The following is a 24832-nucleotide window of genomic DNA, read 5'->3' on the forward strand; positions in this document are numbered from 1 at the left end:
TTCAGAGGGTTCAGGGACTTGCAGATGGTAGAGAATTGGTGAGCTGCAGAAATACCTGCCATTCACACAATGGAATATTTGTACAAAACAAATGGATAAGAGTATTATTCAATTTGAAAAATTTATAGGTCTCTTTTCAGGGTGGAGGGATGTGGGTGGCGCTGTGGTCTAAACCACAGAGCCTAGGGCTTGCCGATCAGAAGGTCGTGGTTCGAATCCCTGTGATGGGGTGAGCTCCCGTTGCTTGGTCCCAGCTCCTGCCCACCTAGCAGTTTGAAAGCACGTCAAGTGCAAGTAGATAAATAGGTACCACTCTGGTGGGAAGGTAAACGGTGTTTCCGTGTGCTGCTCTGGTTCGCCAGAAGCAGCTTAGTCATGCTGGCCACATGAGTCAGAAGCTGTCTGCGGACAAATGCCGGCTTCCTCGGCTTATAGAGCGAGATGAGCACGCAACTCCAGAGTCATCCGCGACTGGACCTAACGATCGGGGTACCTTTAACTTTACCTTTTTCAGGGTGGAAGTAACAAAAACCTCAAAACAGTAAAACATAGCACTAAAATAAACAATAATAGAACCAGCCATAATACTAAAAAGCATTCAGCCCAGTAAAATAGCAAACTCCAATAGATAAATAAAACTAAATCAAATTCAGTTCTACAGCCCCCAAATAGGTTTTTTAAGCATTTTCTAAAGGCGAGCAGTAATGAGGCACTATGTACCACAGTTGGCAACAGGTTCTATAGCTGTAGTGCCACTGTTGGAAAAGGTTTGAAAAATAGTGTGAACATGCCAGAAGTGAAGAGAACACACAGAATTTATTTTTAGAAATACTAAATAATATCTGAAACTAGTATTACTAATCCATGGCAATCAGCTTGGTGATTCAAGACATTTATTATCGTTACCTTAACTGAGAGTACAGTCCTACATATTAACCATAGTAAGTCTCCCAAAACGCAGTGTGATTTACTTCTGAGTAGATGTGTATAGAACCATGCTGTAAATGTGACTTCTAACCAAATATGATATTCTTAGCTTTAAAATCCCCTTAATTTTTAAAACTTGCTTTGTGTGATTCAGCCTCCAATTCTGCACAGGCTTCATATTCATATTTGTGGAATAGCCCAAAAAATGATAGGTTTTCCCCCCCGCCATCTTAAATTGTCTTGGAGGAACACTTAAGTGAAATGCTAATAAAATATAAAACTGAAATGTGTTTGTATGTCTTTTGTGTGTATTATTAACACCTGCATTTCTTGTAGTTTTAATGGAGCAGGATAGTGCAGCAGCTCAGCAATATGTCCGGCAGGGATGTCCAAATTTGCTACGAGCCGAGTTGTGGGCACTGATTCTGAACGTTTCCAGTCAACCCGAGGTAAGTAGCAAAAGTGTAGTAAAAATGTAGACTTGCAGCAACTACAAACCCAATAGCTAAATTAGAAACAACGTTTGGCTGCGTTATTAAGCGTGATGCTGGTTTTTGTGGCACTGTGGTCTAAACCACAGAGCCTACGGCTTGCCGATCAGAAGGACGGCGGTTCAAATCCCCACAGCGGGGTGAGCTCCCGTTGCTCGGTCCCAGCTCCTGCCCACCTAGCAGTTTGAAAGCACGTCAAGTGCAAGTAGATAAATAGGTACCGCTCTGGCGGGAAGGTAAACGGCGTTTCCGTGCGCTAAGAAGCAGCTTAGTCATGTTGGCCACATGACCTGGAAGCTGTCTGCGGACAAATGCCGGCTCCCTCGGCCTATAGAGCGAGCTGAGCGCTGCAACCCCAGAGTTGTCCATGACTGGACCTTTACCTTTTAGTTTTGGTTTATTGTGCAAGGTCACACAAGGGTGTTTGTGCTCATTTAACAGTGTTTTTCTGACCTTTTTTATCTGAACCTCCCTTTCCCTAGTTTATTTTGCGTGCCCAGGTGGAGACCCCTGCGCCCCCAAGAGACAGCCCGAGAGCAATGAAACACACATGACAACGTGTTTGGGGATTTAAAATGGCCACAACTTTATTATCAGTTTCAAATTTAGGAAACCTTGGCTTAGGCATTGGGCGTGTATCCCTCTCAGTCCTCCAGCCCGGGGGCTGAGGCACAGCAGGGTTAATCGGATAGGAGGGGGCACTGCAAAACACATATTTACACAGCAAGCCCCCCACCCTGCAGAACTGGTTTATTGACAACCTATCACCGTAGGGCCAGTGACGCCCTTCACACAAAACCCTTTAACGGGGAACCCTGAAATGCCACCGCGGGGTGTGTGTGTGTTTAGGAATGACAGATGAAAAGATTCCGCCCAAGGCCTAAAACCACCACCCGAGACCACAAAATTGCGGTCTCGCCACCAAGACAACCTATAGCTGAAAAAAAACCCCTCAGCATCCTGACAACCAATCCTGCAGGCAACACCTGATACCGTCCAACCAGAGTTCATTCCCTAAGGTGGTCAGGTGCACCCCGTCAGGTCTGAATAATTCTACCTTGCTGGGTTTGATGTCCTCATGGTGAACCACTTGGCTGCCAAGACATATAATCGCAGAGCGGACGGCCCGGTTGATTTTTACCACCGCGTAGTTCAGCCTGGAAGGTTTAAGGGCACCCTGCCATTGCAAGCGCGGAAGACGTTTGGACCACATATCACTGTACTGTGAAGTTGGCGTGGCAGTCCTGCAGGTGCTCATCCACTTCCTAGAGCTCCCATGACTATGCCCTGCCTCGTTCCCATCCTCCCAAGTGCAGAGGCTCTGCAAGGATGCTGAGGCTGCTTTCGCTGCCCCCACGCCTCGCTCCCCATAGGCCACGGCTGCTGTGTTACGCTTTCCGTGTGTGTCCTGTCTCTACAAAAGTCGCAGACCTTGCTGCTGTTTGGTTTTTTTGTATATTTATTTTAGATTTTGTTGCGATCGCATAGAAATTATTCAGTTTGGTTTTGTATTTTTTTAATCTTTTATTTAGTGTTTATGACTTTTGTTGTATTGTTTTTATGTATTGTTTCCATGTTGCAAGCCGTCTTGAGCACAGTTTGAACTGTGGAAAGGCAGCATACAAATAAAATTATGTCTGTGTGTATGTAGAACTGTGTACAGTGGTACCTCGGGTTACATACGCTTCAGGTTACATACGCTTCAGGTTACAGACTCCGCTAACCCAGAAATAGTGCTTCAGGTTAAGAACTTTGCTTCAGGATGAGAACGGAAATTGTGCTCTGGTGATGCGGCAGCAGCGGGAGGCCCCATTAGCTAAAGTGGTTCTTCAGGTTAAGAACAGTTTCAGGTTAAGTACAGACCTCCGGAACGAATTAAGTACTTAACCTGAGGTACCACTGTAAGTTGAACATTTCAAATAAGAGAAACCTATTCCTTGCTGTAAAAAATTGGCATGCCATGGAATGACATAAATGACCTCCCCTCTGGAGTAACACCACTTCTCTTGCCTCCCCAATACTTTTTCAGCTTCTGTTCTTGTCTCTGCTGCCCAACTTTTTGCTTCAGTATTTTTTCTGAACATGCCACCTAGACTGTGCTTCTTTCATTTGCCTTGCTTTCTTCCTCTACTGCTCCAGATAATTTTCCAAGCCTTCTTGCCACATCACGCCTTCTTCCTATTGGAAATGGGCTTCTCCATAGGTCTTCTTTCCTTTCTTTCTACAGCACTGTGGAGTAGCTGCTTCCTTCTGCTTTTGAATATGTGCAGGTCTTCCTCATATGTTCCTGTACTCACGCGGCCTCCCTGCACAGATTAGGCAGTGGCATAGGTATCACATTCAGCTATCTGGTAGGGCCTGTGACATCATTACTGATAAGCCACACAACTCCCCTTCTTGCATATTCTGTTTCGTGTGTGTGTGTGTGTGTGTGTGTGTGTGTGTGTGTGTATCTTCTTCTTCTTCTTTGGTGATCACTCGTAGCCTAGTAAGATTGTCTTCCATAAACACGGTTTTAACAGTGAGTCTGTAAGTGACTGTGGAGGCCAATTCTGGATCCACACGTCCTTCCACAGTGGGGACAGAGGTTTTCGGGTGAGAGTTGATCACAATGAGGGTTTGGCAAGCATGCTTTCCTCTTAGCACGTTTCTCTCTTTCATCCTGAGTTCAAGCGTCTTCAAAACCCATGACACATTTGGTAAAGGCTGTTCTCCAATTGGAGCACTCCCAGGCCAGTGTTTCCCAGTTGTCGGTGTTTATACTACTTTTTTAAGATTTGCCTGGAGAGAGTCTTCAAACCTCTTTTGTTGACCACCAGCATTACACTTTCCATTTTTAAGTTCGGAATAGAGTAGTTACTTTGGAAGACGATAATCAGGCATCCGCACAGTATGACCATGTATTTAATTGATTTCCTCATTTTACTTTATACTTGCTCATTTTGCTTTATGTTTACTATTTGGTTAATGTGCTGCTCTACCTCTCCGCTGCAGTAAACGTTGCCTTAATTTTTCTTTAAAATGCCCAACACATCCTAGCTAAAGAGATCATGACTTTATTAGTCTTCCTTTTAATAGAGACAGAGTATCGTGCTACAAGCTTGATACTGTAGATATGAAGATATTATTTTCAGTTAATTAAAATTAAGAGTACTGTAAGGGATGGACAGATGATGAATAAGTGGCATGCATGGGTGCATGAGAGAGAGAGAGAATTTATATTATTCCTTGTTATACAGTACATGATTGGGAGTGGATTGACAATAAGATGATAGCTGTATCTAACGATGAAAACAGACTTCAGTATTTTAAAAGCACTATTGGAAAAGATTTTGCTAAGCTTAGGGGAAAATGTTTGGCTTTTTGGTGCATATACTTAAATCAGACCATCAAGAATAAATAATCCAAAAAGTAACGCATTATACATTGTTGAAAGAGAAAGCACTGCTTTTGTCATAACGAAAAACATTGTACCAATGTTGTGATGGTTAATTAACTCTGAATTGTTCCAAATTATTCTGACAGTTAAAGCCTTGCTTATTTCCTCTTTTCTAATAGTAAATGGATAAGAGAGATTAATTGTAATTGGCTGACTTCACTACATACCACAGTAGTGGTACCATATTTGTGGTATTTTTGTCTTAATTTGACAAGTAAAATATCTAAAGAAATGGTCAGTTCGGACTGCCACACAGCAACTACTTGAAACTGCTCCAACAGTGCCCTAGCTCACTGCCATGCAGTTCTGTATTATCAGATGATCTGCCCTTACTTAATCTTGCCAATCATAGCTAGAAGCTGTTTACAGTGTTGTGTAGACAAGCAACCAAGTATGAACCTTGCCCATAGCAAGAAATGTTACGGGGTAGGGAGCTAACGGTTATGGTGGAGTCATTGTAAGTCAATGTGAAACTCCCAAAACCCAATATGTCAGCTCGCAAACTGTTTATTCTGTGGACCAGTTGAAAATTGCCAGAGTCTAGGCCATGTAATATATTTTTTTTTCTTTGCTGAACATATTAAAGTACATATCTAGGTTACCATAGTCTTTTAGGGGAAATAAGTCAACTGTTCCAGCATTTATATTATGAAGATCATTTCCCCAAGACTAAAGCCGCCTTAGCCTGTTTGATAATCTTGCTCTGATTTTAAAAAATAAATTGTGTCAGATGGGATGAAGATATTCTCAACTACAGTCGTACCTAGGTTTTTGACTAAAGGTTTCCCCAAGACTAAAGCCACCTTAGCCTGTTTGATAATCTTGCTCTGATTTTAAAAAATAAATTGTGTCAGATGGGATGAAGATATTCTCAACTACAGTCGAACCTAGGTTTTTGAACAGCTTAGTTCTCGAACATTTTGGCTCGTGAATGCCACAAACCCAGAAGTGACTGTTCCGGTTTGTGAACTATTTTTGGAAGCCGAACGTCCGACGGGGCTTCCACTGCTTCTGATTGGTTGCAGGAGCTTCCTGCAGCCAATCAGAAGCCGCGCTTTGGTTTCCAAATGTTTTGGAAGTCGAATGGACTTCCGGAACGGATTCCGTTCGACTTCCAAGGTACGACTGTACTGTGAAGCCTTTTCACAGACTACTGAATGGAACTTGCATACCTCCAGTGGTCCATAGTTTGAGAACTTCTGGCATGGCTAATCTGATAACACAAGAAGAATCTATTTGGATTAAGACCAAAACCCTTTCTAATCCCATCAGTCTGTTTCCCACAGGAGATAACCAGAAGCCAATGGGAACCTCAAAATCAAGACATGGGGGTAGCAGTAGACTCCTGCTTGTGTTTTCCAGCAATTGGCAATCAGAGGATCTGTGATCCTCGCAGAAGCATATAGCCACCATGACCTTGATCGACTTATCCTCCATGACTTTTTCTAATGCCCCTTGAAAGCCTCCTAAACTGTGTCACCACATCTTGAGGGAGCCAGAGAAAGAAATATTTTGTTTAATCTGTCCTGAATCTTCCACCATTCCTCTTTATTGACTGAGCTGGATTCTAGTATTATGAGGAAGGGTGAGTCACTCCTTGCATAATTTTACAAAACTCTTTCGCTTACTCAACTCCCCTCCCCATCCTAAAATATTCAAATCGCACTAGCTATGGATATCAAGTATATTTTAGTATAACTTTGACTGTCATAGACATGTATATTTATTGCACAACTATTAAAAATATATATTTATAGTGTAATTTTTAGAAGCAGTTAAATCAGAAACTACCGTATTTTTCGCACCATAGGACGCACTTTTTCCCCTCCAAAAATGAAGGGGAAATGTGTGTGCGTCCTATGGTGCGAATGCAGGCTTTCGCTGAAGCCTGGAGAGTGAGAGAGGTCGGTGCGCACCGACCCCTCACGCTCTCCAGGCTTCGCACACCTCTCTGCAAGCAGCGGGAGCCCAGCGCTGGGCTCCCGCTGCTTGCGGAGAGTTGCCAGCATGCCGAAGCCTGCGCGCGCTGAACTCAGCGCGTCCAGGCTTCGCGGACCTCTCCGCAAACAGCGGGAGCGCTCCCGCTGCTTGCGGAGAGTTGCCAGCATGCCGAAGCCTGCGCGCGCTGAGATCAGCGCGCCCAGGCTTCGCGGACCTCTCCGCAAACAGCGGGAGCGCTCCCGCTGCTTGCGGAGAGTTGCCAGCATGCCGAAGCCTGCGCGCGCTGAGATCAGCGCGCCCAGGCTTCGCAGACCTCTCCGCAAACAGCGGGAGCGCTCCCGCTGCTTGCGGAGAGTTGCCAGCATGCCGAAGCCTGCGCGCGCTGAGATCAGCGCGCCCAGGCTTCGCGGACCTCTCCGCAAACAGCGGGAGCGCTCCCGCTGCTTGCGGAGAGTTGCCAGCATGCCGAAGCCTGCGCGCGCTGAGATCAGCGCGCCCAGGCTTCGCGGACCTCTCCGCAAACAGCGGGAGCGCTCCCGCTGCTTGCGGAGAGTTGCCAGCATGCCGAAGCCTGCGTGCGCTGAGATCAGCGCGCCCAGGCTTCGCGGACCTCTCCGCAAACAGCGGGAGCGGTCCCACTGCTTGCAGAGAGTTGCCAGCATGCCGAAGCCTGTGCGCGCTGAGATCAGCGCGCCCAGGCTTCGCGGACCTCTCCGCAAGCAGTGGGAGCGCTCCCACGGCTTGCAGAGAGCTGCCTGTTTGGGGGCTGGGGTCGGGGGAAGCTCGAGCTTCCCCCGCCCCAGCCCCGCGCCTGGGGGGGGGGGAAATAAATTTTCCCCTTTATTTCCCCCCCAAAAAACTGGGTGCGCCCTATGGTCCGGTGCGCCCTATGGTGCGAAAAATACGGTATGTCTTTCTGATTCAGCCATGCTGTTAAGTTTTGGTCCTAGAATTCTCCCTTGTGCCATTTGTAACTGACTAAGTGGCTGAGCTACTTTTTCTTCGTTAATGTATGTCAATTTCCATTTATCCCTCTCCGTATTTACAAACTGAAGACTTTTTGAACCTCTAAATCTTTTTTAGAGAAATAGATTTTGTTAAGACACTGAAAGGTACAGCAGAAGCTTTTTGGGAGAAGTGTGTGAACATTCAAATACACTCATTTCAGAGGAGAACATCTAATTTGAACCAATTTGTGTTCCACGAAGTTTAGGTACAGATGCCAATTTGCAGTTTAGAATAACATTATACAAATAGGTTGTTTACAGGGGCACAAATATAAAAATAAGCAAAAGTCTAACTTACTCATGCTACAGACTTCTTTGGATATATGAACACAAGTTCATAGGACACGTTGGTGATGTATTTGAAAGGCAGGAAGTACCGTATGTATATTAAAATCACATGGAGCTCTAGAATCTATTAGGCTTTTTCTCTATGTCTAATAATAGAAAATGTGTCCACATTCCAAGAAGCTCAATATTCAGTTGAACCAGTCAGTTTGTCACTGAAATTAACAACAGAACACTGAAAGCACCAGATGTATTGTTCTCAAAGAATTATAGCATTTCAGGGAGTTTGTGCATGTACACCTGCTGGCAGTATTGCAAATCTTAGCCTGATAGGAAAACACTAAAAGTGCATATTATGTTGTTAGGTATGACTGAATGCCTAGAATAAGGAGCACTCTCTGGTTTGTTCCTTTCAGATTTCAGGTCATACTGTCTCTCGAAGAATTGATGCTCACTAGGGCAGCTTTGAGGCAGGGTGGTTGAAAGCAGTCTCCCCTTCTGTGGCTATTATGAGATAAAAATAACCACAACAAATAGTGTGTTGTTAAAATAGACACATTTTATTTTTAAATTTTATTTATGCTTTTCAGATTTATACATTTCATTAATTTAACAATCATTTTGAACATTTCAAAACTTGACTTCCTTCCCCCTCTTTCTGCAGTTCCTTAAATTTGTTTTTAATATCTTCTGCGTATCCCAACTAACTTAATTTGTTCATTTATTTCTCTACGTTTACTCTTATAAAACTGCAGGTTATTTCAATAATCCTGCCAGTGTTCTTATCTGTTTACAGTTTATCTGTAAATATTCAATAAACCATTTGCATTCTTTTTTAAAAAAAGTTTGTTATCTTGTTTTCTTATTCTTCCGGTAAGTTTTGCCATTTCTGCATATTCCATAAGTTTTTGTATCCGTTCTTCCTTTGCTGGGACTTCTGCTTCTTTCCAATTTGGGGCGAGTAACATTCTTGCGGCTGTAGTTGCATAAATGAATAAGTTTCTATACAGTTTAGGTCGTTCTATCCCTATAATTCCCAAAAGAAAAGCTTCTGGGTTTTGTTTTATTACAAATGTTATTTTAAACATCCTTTTCAATTCATTATATATCATTTTTGTACAATAGTCAGGATGATTTATTTGCTAGAAGCAACCGTTTATCCAGTCGTACCCCTTGCCAAATTTCCCAGATGTATCTATTTTATAAATATTTACAAGCCACACATAAAGTGTATCAATTTGGCTTACATAATACAAAATACAGTGGTACATCTACTTATGAACCCGATCCATTTTGGGGTGCCGTTCACATCCTGAAAAGTCCGTAAGTAGAGCGCCACTACTGCACATGCACGAAGCGCGATAGAGTGCTTCTACACATGCGCAAAGCGTGCAGATCGCTTCTGCGCATGTGGCGAACCCAGAAGTGTACTTCTGGGTTTGCCGCATTCGTAACCTGAAAAGCCGCAACGTGAAGCAAACGTAACACGAGGTATGGCTGTAGAATAAAAGGTAAATGGACCCCTGACCATTAGGTCCAGTCGTGGCCGACTCTGGGGTTGCGGCGCTCATCTCGCTTTATTGGCCATGGGAGCAGGCGTACAGCTTCCGGGTCATGTGGCCAGCATGACTAAGCCGCTTCTGGCGAACCAGAGCAGTGCACGGAAACACCATTTACCTTCCCGCCAGAGCGGTACCTATTTATCTACTTGCACTTGGACGTGCTTTGAACTACTAGGTTGTCAGGAGCAGGGACCGAACAACGGGAGCTCACTCCGTCGTGGGGATTCAAACCGCTGACCTTCTGATCGGCAAGTCCTAGGCTCTGTGGTTTAACCCACAGCGCCACCCGCATCCCTTGCTGTAAATGGCCTTGCGGGTATGTGGTTCCTGTGTCTAGGAGATAGGTCAACTGGATGGAGCTGTATTCTCCAAAGGAGCAGGTACACAGTCTGGCATCCTCCTTGATCTGCCTCTGTCACCAGAGGCCCACGTGACTTCTGTGGCCAGGAGTGGTCTGACCATGACAGTGGATACCCAGAGACCCCTCTATTTCCAGATTACCTCCCGCCCCACTTGAAGCAAAGACCAAATCATGGGTATGTCGTGCTCTGTGCATTCAGCCGGGAACAATCTGAGATGGTCCTATGTTGCCATGGAGCCATGAAATCCCGAGCTAATCCAACAGCAGCCTCAGCTTGGCATGGATGTCGAAATCACCCAGAGTTATTGTTCGGGATTCCTCCAACACCACATTTGGGATACCTCAGCCAGCCCAGTAAGGGAAGCTGTTGAGCAATGGTAATATCATTGCATGTACTTTCATTAAGAATATCTATTTTATTTTCTGAGAGGATGCCCCTGTTTTTATTTTTATTTTAGTTTCAGTGAAAAGTAGAATTCAAGCGAAGGAGCTATGGATCTGCTGTAACTGAATTTCACAGACCTTTAAATGATTGAAAACACACACAGTATAACAAGATATTTGTCATGGTAATTAATAATTCAAATTTAGTTTCTGGAAACCTGATGAGATTAGATTTGTATTTCTACTGTACTATAGACTGACTAGTCACCATGAAGGACTTCTTTGGGTTGTTATCTATACCGTAATTTATTTATAATTGTGTTTGCTGTGCTTCTTCAGTTTGAAATTAATAATAAAAGCTTCCTTCATGTGATAAGCAGATAATAAATATTTATATAACTTTTTTGTTTGCCTTTTGCCACGTGATGCCACCAAAAGTGACATTGAAACTGTGAAACTCCTGGCATTATTTTATGTTATTTTTGGGAAACAAAGTAAGGTGTGTGTTTGGGGTTTTTAAAGGTTTCAGGGAAAAGCTTTAGTTTTTTGGCCAGCATTCCTTTTGTACAACAGTGCCATTGCATGAGTAAAGCTCCCCAGTGATTCTATGTTAACTGAAAAGTGGGACAGCCTATTCAATTTTTAAAAAAATTAATATATCAAGAATTGAAAGATTATGAGTCTAGGAAGGAAATTATATTGTAGTTGTTATTGGAATGACTTGCTTAAGAGAACTGTTGTCAGTCAGTGATGAATTGAATGGACCAATGATGTAACTCATATAGGTAAAGATAAAGGACCTCTGGACAGTTACGTCCAGTCAAAGGTGACTATGGGGTTGCGACGCGGGTGGCACTGTGGTCTAAACCACTGAGCCTCTTGGGCTTGCCAATAAGAAGGTCGGCGGTTCGAATCCCTGCAACGGAGTGAGCTCCCGTTGCTCGGTCCCAGCTCCTGCCAACCTAGCAATTTGAAAGCACACCAAAAGTGCAAGTAGATAAATAGGTACCGGTCTGGTGGGAAGGTAAATGGCGTTTCCATGCACTGCTCTGGTTTCGTTGTTCCGTTGCGCCAGAAGTGGCTTAGTCATGCTGGCCACATGACCCGGAAAAACTGTCTGTGGACAAACACCGGCTCCCTCGGCCTGTAAAGCAAGATGAGCAACCCTAGAGTCGTCTGTGACTGGACTTAACTTTCAGGGATCCTTTACCTTTACCTTTTAAAGGACCCCTGGACAGTTAAGTCCAGTCAAAGGTGACGATGGGCTTGCTGCGTTCAGCTTGCTTTCAGGCCGAGGGAGCCGAAGTTTGTCCACAGACAGATTTCTGGGTTATGTGGCCAGCAGGACTAAACCGCTTCTGGCGGAACACCGTAATGCAAACCAGAGTGCACGGAAACACCATTTACCTTCCTGCCGCAGCGGTACCTATTTATCTACTTGCACTGGTGTGCTTTCGAACTGCTAGGTTGGCAGGAGCTGGGACAGAGCAACAGGAGCTCACCCCATCATGGGGATTCGAACCGCTGACCTTCTGATCGCAAGCCCAAGAGGCTCAGTGCTTTAGACCACAGCGCCACCCGCTCCCTATAACTCATATAAGGCAGTTTAGTATATTGACTAGTTAAAAGTGCACACACATCAGACCTTATCTGAAGTATTTCACTTGTGTGATTTCATCAGCAGCTGATAATTGGTTCTGCCCCTTAACCCAATACTTAGCATTTTGCTTTTCCTCTACCCATCCACTATTCTGCACCCGACTCCAGTTGGTGGGTTTGGGGTTTCTTGTAAGCAAACCAAATATGGCCAGTGTCATAGAATAGGGCCTCAGAAGCTGTCGGTGTAATAGCCCCCCAGTGCACAAAATAAATGCCCCTAGTTTTGGACGCTATGCTGAGAGAGGTAGAACTTGCCACAAAGATGCTGGTGTTTTTGTTTTTTTGCAACATTTCTACCAATGTAGTATGTAGACATTGTTCTTAATTATGAAGCTTGTATAATATTATGTTATAGGTTCATATTTTGGATCTTGGCTCTTTCCCGTTAATGCAGGGTTGCCATAACATCCAACGTCTCACCACCACACATTCTTAGAACTTTATTTTTTAAAAAACTTGTAAATTTAGCCATGTCTATAGGGCACCGACATAGTGTTGCTTATTCATGTGATATGCTATATAAATAACAAATCCACTTTCACATTCATGTGAAAACTTTTTAAATTTCAAAAACAGGAGATCAGTTCTTCATAGTTCAACATACGTAACTTGTATTCTACTTATACAAACCCCCATTCTATGGACAGGTTACTGTGTTTGGGAGAAAGGCTTGTATACCTGATAAGTAGATTATTTATAAATATTCTGAATGTATCTAGTTCGCATTCCTTTTCATCGTTAAGTCTTGTCCTTTGCACTGTTGAATTTTTTACATCTTCTTCCATCTGTGGAATGATGTGCAATTGCCTATCATCAACTTCAAAATCCTAAAATAGAACAAAATGTGTTTATGGAAAAAGCAGATAATTTAATACAATAAACACAGTTGTGATGTGTATATTTTACAACTATTATATTTTCATATGCTGCCTTAAAAGGAGAACCAAGTTACTATTATCTTTCTCTTCCCCCCCCCCTCTTTATGCCAAAGTGCTTGCAGTGACCACCTCCAAAACTATGCTAGCCATCATGACATTTGTATGCCAAGTCATTAATTGTATTCTTCCAGCTGTGGCTTCTGTCTCCCTGATAGGATCCATGTGAGCTGTGTTTATGGCTGTATCTCTGCTTCTAGGTTTTGCTTGGCTAGAGTCTGCTTCTAGCCAGCTATGTTTGTGAAGCGGCTATAGCTTTGCATAAATTATTTAGAGGAATACCACTGACGTTCTTGGGAAAAATTGTTAACTGTTACCCTCCAGTTTCTTGCCTCATGAATTTAGCAGAATTCCTTTTCCCCTGCAGTTTTATTTTATAGGCTCTTTAAGTTTCACCCTCTTCTGTTGTATACTTAGAATATTATTGATTGATTGATGGAGGGATGGAGGGATGGATGGATTGCTACCCCAATGTATGCTGACTTTCAGAGCAAAGCCCTCCAGGGCGGCTCACGTAAAAAATAATGATTAGTTATTTAGAAAATCTCTATTTTGCTGGCTGGCAATAATGCATTTATAACTACACGGGTTGCAAAATTTGCCTTGGCTGCAAGTAAGTTGAGAGCTAGGCACCAAGACAAATATCATAAGGGGGAGTGTGAGACGTGGAGTGCTTAACTTATGCAAGAATGATTTTTGCATTTTTGCATGTTTGCTTTGCTGCTGTTGCTGCTGCTGTTCAGTTTTAAATCAGTTATTTGTATCCTACGCATTGTTTGTATCCTAAGCTTATAGCTTTATTTGTATCCTAAGCTTATAGCTTTTAGCAATAAATATTCATTCATTCATTCAACTGAGAATATTTAGAAAATATATAAAACCATTATACAGATCCAAAACTATCAATAGCACGTTAAAACAATGTAGAGCTTAACACATGTTGTTGTTGTTGTTTAGTCGTTTAGTCGTGTCCAACTCTTCGTGACCCCATGGACCAGAGCACGCCAGGCACTTCTGTCCTCCACTGCCTCCCGCAATTTGCTCAAACTCATGCTGGTAGCTTCGAGAACACTATCCAACCATCTTGTCCTCTGTCGTCCCCTTCTCCTTGTGCCCTCCATCTTTCCCAACATCAGGGTCTTTTCCAGGGAGTCTTCTCTTCTCGTGAGGTGGCCAAAGTATTAGAGCCTCAGCTTCAGGATCTGTCTTTCCAGTGAGCACTCAGGGCTGATTTCCTTCAGAATGGATAGGTTTGATCTTCTTGCAGTCCATGGGACTCTCAAGAGTCTCCTCCAGCACCATAATTCAAAAGCATCAATTCTTAACACATAGCATCCTAATTAAATGCATCTTGAAATAAAAATGCTTTTTAAGATCCATTTAAAAACTTGCAAAGATGGAGCCATATTTTTTTTCTTTGTAAAGCAATTTTATATTGTCCTTTGGCTCCAGGAGGAATTAGTTACTAGAGTTACCACACTTCATGAAGACTTGATAATTTTCATTGCCTGGTTGTGCGGAAGGAAGCGACTTGAGGAAGTATCATATTTGGATGTTTGAAAAAGATTTTAGTTTTTGATCGACGTATACACAAAGTATATCCCATTTGTTTTATTTTTATTTTTTTATAATAATATTTTATTAGGTTTAACAATAAAAGAATACAACCAAACATAATACAATAACACACACAAAATATAAGACACAACAGTACAATCTTTCACAAAAAGAAAAAAGACAATCAACACACAACAAATAAAATAAGGCAAACACAAGTCGCTCTTTTCTAGTTATTCATCTTTGATTAACTTATTTTCCTGACTTCCTCACACCTCCCCTTTTTGTATCCCTCTTTAGCAATTAGCTCAGCAAATTCATATCGTACTACTTTGTCCTTAAATATTTTATCTCCCAAATTTATAGTTTCAAATTTTTATCTCTTGTTACTAGAACCTCTTCATTTTATTTCAATGTCATCCACATTCATACATTTTACAATACTTCTGTAAATAAATTTTAAATTTCCTCCAATCTTCTTCCACCAACTCTTCTCCCTGGTCTCGGATTCTGCCGTATATCCCATTTATTTTAATGGGATATACTCAACAGTATCTTTCTGATTGTGTCCTGATATCCTTCTTTTTAAGCTGTTTACTCCATTTTCAACTTTAACATCATATGGTCTTAAAATAAGCAAAACACCACTATGAAGTGTGTCATTTGTTTTAAGTCTCACACAACGAATAATATTTAGCATTATTTCGTTCTAGGATGTTTTGTACTATGAACAACTGAAGTCTAATGTGATTCAGCATGACCTTTTGGTGGACAATTTGATTTATAAAGTGAGTATTTCTAATTTATATATCGCTATCTGTTGTTGATGTGGTTTGTATCATCATCATCATCAATTTTTACTTTCCATGTCTCTTTCCATGAGGCATCAGGAAACAATTTGCCCAATGCAGATACCAACTGGGATAATGATCTCCATTTAGAAGGTTTCTCTCTCTGTCTCTGTACAGTGGTACCTCAGGTTAAATACTTTATTCGTTCCGGAGGTCCGTACTTAACCTGAAACTGTTCTTAACCTGAAGCACCACTTTAGCTAATGGGGCCTCCTGCTGCTGCCGCGCCGCCAGAGCACGATTTCTGTTCTCATCCTGAAGCAAAGTTCTTAACCTGAAGCACTATTTCTGGGTTAGCCGAGTCTGTAACCTGAAGTGTATGTAACCTGAAGCATATGTAACCCGAGGTACCACTGTATCTGTATCTATTTGCTGACCGACCACAGTGTCAGAATCTCTATTTTACTACAATGGTACCTCGGGTTACATACACTTCAGGTTACAGACTCGGCTAACCCAGAAATAGTGCTTCAGGTTAAGAACTTTGCTTCAGGATGAGAACAGAAATTGTGCTCTGGCGGCGCAGCAGCAGCAGGAGGCCCCATTACCTAAAGTGGTGCTTCAGGTTAAAAACAGTTTCAGGTTAAGTACGGACCTCCGGAACGAATTAAGTACTTAACCCGAGGTACCACTGTACTTTCAAATGAAAAACAACTGTTATAGTTTGTGAAAGGTTTCATCTAAAGTTGCATGTATCTGAAGTATATCTGCAGTGGTTCAGTGCAATAGTTAATATTTCTGCTGCTCCCCCCGCCCCCATTGAATTATTTTGGAAAGGAAAAGAAAGAACAGGCAGGGGTTCCTTTTTGGGACACCATTAGCAGCGGCATTAGCCCAGCTTCTTCCATTTTTCCCTTAGGCTATCGCAGGTTGTTTTTATCTTGCAAGTGTGGTGGCAGCCTGGCCAATATTTTGCATCCTTCACAATGTCCTGTTTCACAGTGTTTGCGGGTGGGTTGATCAGCCACATCAATAAATGGTGGAGAAACTTCTGCAAAGTGGACGGATTTTTCTGATGCGGAGAGAGGATATTCAGACAATTTCTCCGGAAATAAATGTTGCCTCAACTCTTCCAGCATAACAATTATATGCACAACTTGCTCAGGAGGAAGCTGAGAGTCGATTTCTATAAGCATGTGAGAAGATAATAATAATAATAATAATAATAATAATAATAATAATAATAATAATTTATTTATTTATTTATACCCCGCCCATCTAAACAGGGCTGCCTTCAGATGTCTTTTAAAGATAGGATAGCTTCTTATTTCCTTCACGTCTGAAAGGAGGGTGTTCCACAGGGTCGGTGCCACTACCGAGAAGGCCCTCTGTCTGGTTCCCTGTAACCTCACTTCTCGCAATGAGGGAACCGCCAGAAGGCCCTCGGCGCTGGATCTCAGATTTGGATTTGGGGTTGAATAGAGAGAGGGTCTGTCTTAAATGTCATCCTTCAATACAGCCCTGATTTATGAGAGTCCTTCTGAAGCTACTTTTTTTAAATGCAAAGCCTGCCTTAATTTACAACCAACAATAACAGCATCCATGGACTCCTATACATTGTCTACTTTGGCTGTTAGTTGGACATCTGTACTTTTGTCATGAATGGATAGGAAAAGCATGGCGAATAGAGTGGGGAAATGGTTTTTGGCTCTCTGCTGAGTTCAGAGTGTTTTAGTGTAGATCATCTCTTTTTCTATCATATTACTTTGGGATGGGATATAAACTTTCTGAGTCTGACTCCTCCCCTGATATGCTCCTTTGCTGTGTCTCTGGTGGTGTTGTACCAGTGTGACATTCTGCCACAGCAGTGTTACATTAGAACAAACTGTGATGTGTCTTCACAATTCACTGGCTCAGACTATTTAGGTGGTTTCCTGTGATTTTCCAGAGAAATGGCATCTGGATCATAGGTTTGTGTAGCTATTTTATTCAGTACACACACACACACACACACACACACACACACACGTATACACACACACACACACACACACACAGTGGTACCTTGGGTTAAGTACTTAATTTGTTCCGGAGATCTGTTCTTAACCTGAAACTGTTCTTAACCTGAAGCACCACTTTAGCTAATGGGGCCTCCTGCTGCTGCTGCGCCGCTGGAGCACAATTTCTGTTCTCATCCTGAAGCAAAGTTCTAAACCTGAAGCACTATTTCTGGGTTAGCGGAGTCTGTAACCTGAAGCGTATGTAACCTGAAGCGTATGTAACCCGAGGTACCACTGTACACACATATACATACATATACATACATACATATATATATACATATATATAAATTAGACACTGTAAGACACATACACTGTAACAATTTACAAACCACCAAGAACAGATTCCTTGGCCTCTTCGTGTGTCAGGTGTGATAGGAAGGGCATACAGAAATGCAAACTGTTTTAGAAATGCATAGTTTTACTGTTGTTTTTCAGCTGGGATCCACAAGCATTTTTGGTATGGCATTGCAGGGGGCTGGACTAGATGACCCTCGGGTCCCTTCCAGCTCTAAAATTCTTTGATTCCATGCATTGTCTCAAACTTCTTCAAAACCATTCCTCAGTTCTCAGAGAGATTGCCACGTGCCATGGCAAAGGAAAGCTTATTGTCTGAGAAATACAAACCTAGAACTCTCAAAGGGGTGCATGATTAGTTTTTCAGTTCTTTGATGACTGTGGAATGCAGTTTAAATGTTAATTGGGAGATAATTTGCATTCCCTCTCCCATGAAAGAGTGGGGAAACTCCCATTGATGAAAACTAATTAGAAGTGACGTGATCAAATATAGCATGTGGATATCAGTATGATGATACTAATAGATTTTTTCTGTGTGCAGGAAATGTGAAGTTGACAACAGGTGGAGTGAATAGTTATTAACTCTGTAGCATGACAACAATAATATCTTGTTATGCTGATGCACCACAGGAGCTTCCCAGCTGGAAAATATACTTCTCAGCTTCAAATTTTTATGGTTTTTCATTTGCAGGATGTGAAGCTGACAGCCAGCAATGATGACTACTACTTCGTGTTTGAGGATTATTTATATCAGGTAAGTAATTACTGTTATTGCAGCAGCCTGTCAGTGGAAAAAAGTGACATGCAAATTAGGTACAATTTGTTCCAGGTATCTTTTAAGCCCAGTAAAACTGGTAGTGAATTACAGTTGCACTAAGCTGACCAGCGGGGACGCGGGTGGCGCTGTGGGTTAAACCACAGAGCCTAGGACTTGCCAATCAGAAGGTTGGCAGTTCGAATCCCCGAGATGGGGTGAGCTCCCGTTGTTCGGTCCCTGCTCCTGCCAACCTAGCAGTTTGAAAGCACAAAGTGCAAGTAGATAAATAGATACCGCTCCGGCGGGAAGGTAAACGGCGTTTCCGTGCGCTGCTCTGGTTCACCAGAAGCAGCTTAGTCATGCTGGCCACATGACCCGGAAGCTGTCTGCGGACAAACGCCAGCTCCCTCAGCCAATAAAGCGAGATGAGCGCCGCAACCCCAGAGTTGGTCACGACTGGACCTAATGGTCAGGGGTCCTTTAAAGCTGACCAGCAGCGGAATCCTATACATGCCTACTCAGAAGTTCTACTATGTTTGGTGGGGCTTTCATTCAAGGAAGTGTGTATATGATTACAGCCTGGATGACTTAGTGCCTCAATTAAATGGATCCATCAGTCACTGTCCAGAATCACTCATCTATGCCTGTGCATGGCTAACCTTTACCATAAACAACCTTCAGCCAGCAAAGTTAAAGATAACTAGCAGGCTAAGTCAAACTCCTATTCCAATTGTCATTTTGTGCAGCCACAATCTTTGGATGACTGGTTTCACTAAGTTAGCCCTAGCTGAAAAGGATCTAAGACTCTCTGAAAATTGAATCCGCTGGGAAGGGTTACACTTTGAGATGCTAGATTTTTCTGTACTGTCCGTTGATGTGCACTGGCGAATACTTATAGCAGTAATTCTGGACCTCTATTGATTTCCCGTTGGCCATACGGCATACTCTTTCAGAACACTGTGAATTTTCTCATACCTTCTCTTCTTCGGAGTATCCCTGGTATAAGAAAAGCCAGATTGAGGGAGTGGAAAGTAGAAAGGCAGTAATTTGTAAGAGAATGTGATGTGTACAACTGAGACTCAAAGGAGGTACAGGAATGATAATATAATAATAATTTATTTATACCCCACCCATCTGGCTGGGTTTCTCCAGCCACTCTGAGCAGCTCCCAACAGAATATTAAAAACACAATAAAACATTGAATATTAAAAACTTCCCTAAACAGGGCTGCCTTCAGAGGTCTTCTAAACGTGGAGATGCTCCTTCAGGTATACTGGACCGAGGCCATTTAGGGCTTTAAAGGTCAGCACCAAAACTTTGAATTGTGCTCAGAAACTTACCAGGAGCCAATGTAGGTCTTTCAGGACCTGTGTTACATGGTCTCGGCGGACACCCCCAGCTTGCTATCCACATTAAACAACAGTATAGATGAGCCCTAAGCTATGTAGGTTATTAAGAGCAACTGTGGAGAGATATTGAAAGATATTGGGGCAGATTCCGCATGCCGAAACAATGTACACATTGGAGTCCTATGGGACTTGCAGGAGAAAAGTAGTATTGTTGATCATCATTTATATAGAGACTTGCAGATATATATGGTGCTACACAGAATGACATGAGCAAAAGGGGTTGGTGGACTACCCCAAGGACCTAGCAACCTAGATTTTGTCACTGATGGCATCATAAACAGAAAGAAGGAAGGGAAATGGGAGGGTAAAAAATGTGATCAAATGCAGTTAGATGTGCTAAAACCATGTTTCAGCTGGAGATGAAGATTAAAAGGCAAAGAAAAGGTGAGTTTTGAGAAAGGTGTGAGATAAGAGTTTAGGGAGGAACTCCCAGGAAAAAAATGTTTAAAAGGTAAATACCACTTAAATATAATAGTATTAAGCAGTCTCTTGTCCTAAAGCTCTGCACAGGAAATGTTGTATTCTTATATTTATACAATACTGTTTCCGACCTTGAACACTTAGGATGGGGAAGTGCTAGTCTTAAGTAAACAAGCATCCGTAATTTATTACCTTTGCTTCTAGTAAAGGAGAGCCAACTAATTTGTGTGGACTTGCATATATTGTTTCTTTTTAGTCTTCTTAAATGGAAGCTTATTACGTTTGCAAATTTCCTAATGTGTATTTGATTGCAGTGTCTACATAAATGTCATGGGGGAGGCTTCACATTTTCGTGGCACTTTCAACTCGATTAGTCACAGCTGTTAGGGTGGGCTTGTCATTTTGTCGATTATAGCTACATAAAACAAGCTGAAATATATTGGTGGCTGAATGTATCCCTCCTTAGAGGACAGACTGATTTGTTTAGTCCTCTGAATGCTAGAAATTAACAAAAATTAGGACTCCTGTTTTGTGTGTGATATGTATGATGCTGTTTTTTTAATATTAAAAATCTACAGCAGAATTTATACCTCCCTATCCATCTTTACTAGTAATGCTAATGTACTAATTGAAAACTCATGATCTGAGCATGAGTCCTTATCTAGTCAAAGCAGCAGCACCTATATACAAGTATTAGCAGGTTCAGGGGAAGCCTGCAGTTTGCAGAAATACAAAAAACGTTAGTTAAAAAATAACCTTAATGTGGGGAAGAACCTCAAAAATAGCCCAGTGTGTCCCCATATAGATGTTTTGATAGGCTTGCCTAAACAAGAATGTTTTGATCATGTGCCAAAAAAATACAGCAAAAGCACTTCTCTAAATGTCTATTAACAGGCAGTATCAAAGTGTAGGTACCACAACACTAAAAGACAGATTTGAACAGGTCCCAAGTTACCGGTTTTATATACCTACAGTAACGTTACTGTTGGTACGTGGGTGGCACTGTGATCTAAACCACTGAGCCTCTTGGGCTTGCTGATTGGAAGGTCGGTGGTTCGAATCCCCACGGCAGGGTGAGCTCCCATTGCTCTGTCCCAGCTCCTGCCAACCTAGCAGTTCGAAAGCACGCCAGTGCAAGTAGATCAATAGGTACCGCTGCAGTGGGAAGGTAAACAGCATTTCCGTGCCCTCTGGTTTCCATCACTGCGTTCCGTTGCGCCAGAAGCGGTTTAGTCCTGCTGGCCACAGGACCTGGAAAGCTGTCTGTGGACAAACGCCGGCTCCCTCAGCCTGAAAGCGAGATGAGCACTGCAACCCCAGAGTCGCCTTTGACTGGACTGAACCATCCAGGGGTCCTTTACCTTTTTTTTAACCTTTACCAACAGTAACACCTGGAACTTGGTTTGGTAGCAAACTGGCAACCAATGAATAGCTATGAGCAGAGGTGTTATATGGTGACAGAGTCCCACAGCTGTCAGCACCTGTATTCTACAAAAAAAATGCAGTTTCCGGGTCAAGTGGAAGGGAAGCCCCACACAGAGTGCATGGCAGTAATGCCTAAACTGCTGTGATCAAGTTATCCTGGTTGTAGCTGTTGTACCCAGTGCAGCTGGTAAAAGGCACTTCAACCACTGAGGCTGCCTATGCTCCCAGTGACAAAGGTGGAAAAAGAAGTACCCCCATACTCTGGACCTGCTATTTCAGGGGAAGCGCAGCCCAGTCCTGGGCAGGCAAAATTAATCCAAAAATCTGTTTCATAATCAAAAGGAGCTTCTGGACTGGCAGGTAGAATGAAAAATATTTTCCAGTCAGTGGTCGCTTGACAGTTTTGACTGAAGGAAGTCTAAAACGCCACTTTCTGAATCAGTTAGCTCTGAAATGCTAACGACAGTGCAAACTCTTCTCTGTCAGAGTAAATAATCTGATGTCATTCAAAATCCTGGCGATAAATATAGATAGGTCAGTTACCCGTAAATTGCTCTCTGCAGGGCAGTACTAAGTTATCATTTTGCAAAAATGGTGTGTTTCCTTGTTCATCTAATTCATCAACGAAAACACTGACCAGTGCAGAGAACAAACGAATGGACAGGAATGAACAGAATTAAACTTTCTTGTAGGTGTGATCACTCCTATACCTCATAGCAGGCAGCTATCTAAGAGTAAAAATTCATATTAGAAAGTGAAAACTGGGGCTCTAGCTGCATATGCCTTGTGGGGAGGGACACATCACATAGAATACAGTGTCATTTGCTGGGAGGGGTTGCTGAATGCTTCCCCCCCCCCCAATTCCCCTGGAAATGTTACTCTGTCCTTGGAGACATGTTGTTGTTTTTTGCTCTTTTTCATTAAGCCAGGCCTGCCTATGGAGAAAACGGCCTAGTGGAATTTTCAGGGAACTATTGGCTGGTACAGCAAGTACAGTCGTACCTTGGTTCTCAAACGCCTTGTGACTCGAACATTTTGGCTCCCAAGCACTGCAAACCTGGAAGTGAGTGTTCTGGTTTGCGGACATTTTTTGGAACCCGAAAGTCTTCCGCGGCTTCCGATTGAGTGCAGGAAGCTCCTGCAGCCAATCAGAACCCGTGATTTGGTTTTTGAACGTTTTCCAAAGTCAAACGGACTTTCGGAACGGATTCCACTCAAGAACCAAGGTACCTTCCTCCTGCCTAATTGATTCTCCTTTGCAAATCTGCTTCCCACGTTCACCTTAGCCGTCAGAGGACACATGTTTAATGTATAAGTTCTGTTGGGAGAATGAAGGGACTTTTCTTTCCCATCTCATTTTGGCTAAATACAGACATTTGTGGTACTACAGCATTAGGTTTGATTCAGCACAAACACCTTGATAACTATACAAATGTAATGAAGTGTGCGTGTGTGCGTGCGTGTTTTAGCTGCAAAGGAAGCATCCCCCAGTTTTCTTAATGTCTCATTACAGATGTTTCTCTGTGTCTCATACAAGCAAATGCAGTGATGAGGTTGGGGAGAATGGATTGCATGCGACGTCTGGACTGATCAAGTCATATCCTCCTCAGCTTTTTAAAACTAAGTCATTGCTTAGTAGGAGAGGTAGCCTTGCACTGCTGACTGTTGTTCAGATTCATTCATTTATTTATTTATAGGTGCCATCCGACTATCACAAAGCAAGGGAGTTATATATCGGTTGTAAAACCTACCAGCCAATAGCAATGGACACAAACCAAAATAAAACACAAACTTCACATTTTGAATTTCCTTGGTGAACGGCAGTATTCTCTGATGGGTCCCTATCTGAACAAGTGCTAACGTAAAATGAAATTTACACGAAACACGAAACATAAATAAAGTGACGTAAAACCTGACTATTCTTGTTTAAAGAGTTACAGTGTTCTTGCTAAAGAGCTATTCTTGAATTGGCAGGACTTTGTGGCTTGCCCAGGCCTTTCTGCCCAGGGATGGGTCATCTCAGCTTTGCTTATTGCTAGAAATATAAGGCTTTCACTGTTCTTAGGGAAATCTGAGAATGTAAATGGCAGGAAACAGGACAGGAAGCAAAAGTGTGTGCATCTGCATTCTGAACAACAGCCAGAACTTCACTTTTCTCTTTGTATTCACCCCAGTTGTTATAAATTAGCTTTTAATTTTTCCTGTTTATTAGTACTTTGTTGAGTGTACTATGTTTTGACAGTTCAGATAAGATCAAAAGCTGGTAATGAATAGTGTTGGTTGTAAAGTGTGTGTTTAAGATAAAGGCCCTTTGTCATCTGAAAAAATGTTAATCTGCAAAATAGTAAGCTGCTCAAGGAGGTAAAAACCATATCTCAGCCAGAAAATTATTAGGTCCTCTGTCAGAAGCGCAGACATTTTCCCAAGACATTTTTGCTTTTGACAAATATAATTATCAAAAGGCTGTGTTTACAAAAATATTAAACAAAAAGGATCTGTGTGAGTGGATGATGCACAGGGAGACATTGCCATGGCACTGAAAGCATTCTAGGTAGAATGCAGATCCGTATACTTTTGCTTCCTGTCTGCTATGCAGCTGCATAGATTTGTCCATACTTTTACAGCAAAATTAAATGTAATGCAAGAGAGCCATGATCAGATCTCCCAGTTTCCTGGTTTTCTTAAAAGCAGCTAGCAGGGAACCTCAAATTGCAGAAGCGGGGTTGATATTTTCCATCCATGTCTCTGTCCGTCTGCCTCTCCCTCTCCCTCCCCCCCCCCCACCTGTTATTTGTCCAGCTGGGGAAAACACAGGTGAAAACAGAATTAGATTTCCAGGAATGCTTCCATCTCTTCAAAATCTAAACAAAAGAACTGTTCTTTTAGACAACTAATGCAATTTTGAGGAGGAAACACAGTTTATCTTGCCTTCATTCTACCTAGAATGCCGTGGTAATGTTTCACTGTACATCATCCACTCAGACAGCTCCTTTTTGTTTAATATTTTTGTAAACGCACCCTTTTGATAATTATATTTGTCAAAAGCAAAAATGTCTTGGGAAAATGTCTGCGCTTCTGACAGAGGACATAATAATTTTCTGGCTTTTACCTCCTTGAGCAGCTTA

At 42.4% G+C, this 24832-nt stretch overlaps 1 protein-coding gene across 1 annotated transcript in view; it reads left to right on the forward strand.

Moving 5' to 3' along the window:
• Window positions 1-24832, forward strand: part of TBC1D19 (TBC1 domain family member 19) — a 77336-nt gene that overhangs the window by 26516 nt on the left and 25988 nt on the right. Inside the window, exons 11-13 of the mRNA XM_083630531.1 lie at window positions 1264-1376; window positions 15262-15336; window positions 18388-18450. Of these exons, the coding sequence (XP_083486657.1) occupies window positions 1264-1376; window positions 15262-15336; window positions 18388-18450 (251 nt within the window). The remainder of the gene's footprint in view (window positions 1-1263; window positions 1377-15261; window positions 15337-18387; window positions 18451-24832) is intronic.

This window comes from Podarcis filfolensis, assembly GCF_964270895.1.
Source record: "Podarcis filfolensis genome assembly, chromosome: 9".
In the NCBI taxonomy this organism is placed as follows: domain Eukaryota; kingdom Metazoa; phylum Chordata; class Lepidosauria; order Squamata; family Lacertidae; genus Podarcis; species Podarcis filfolensis.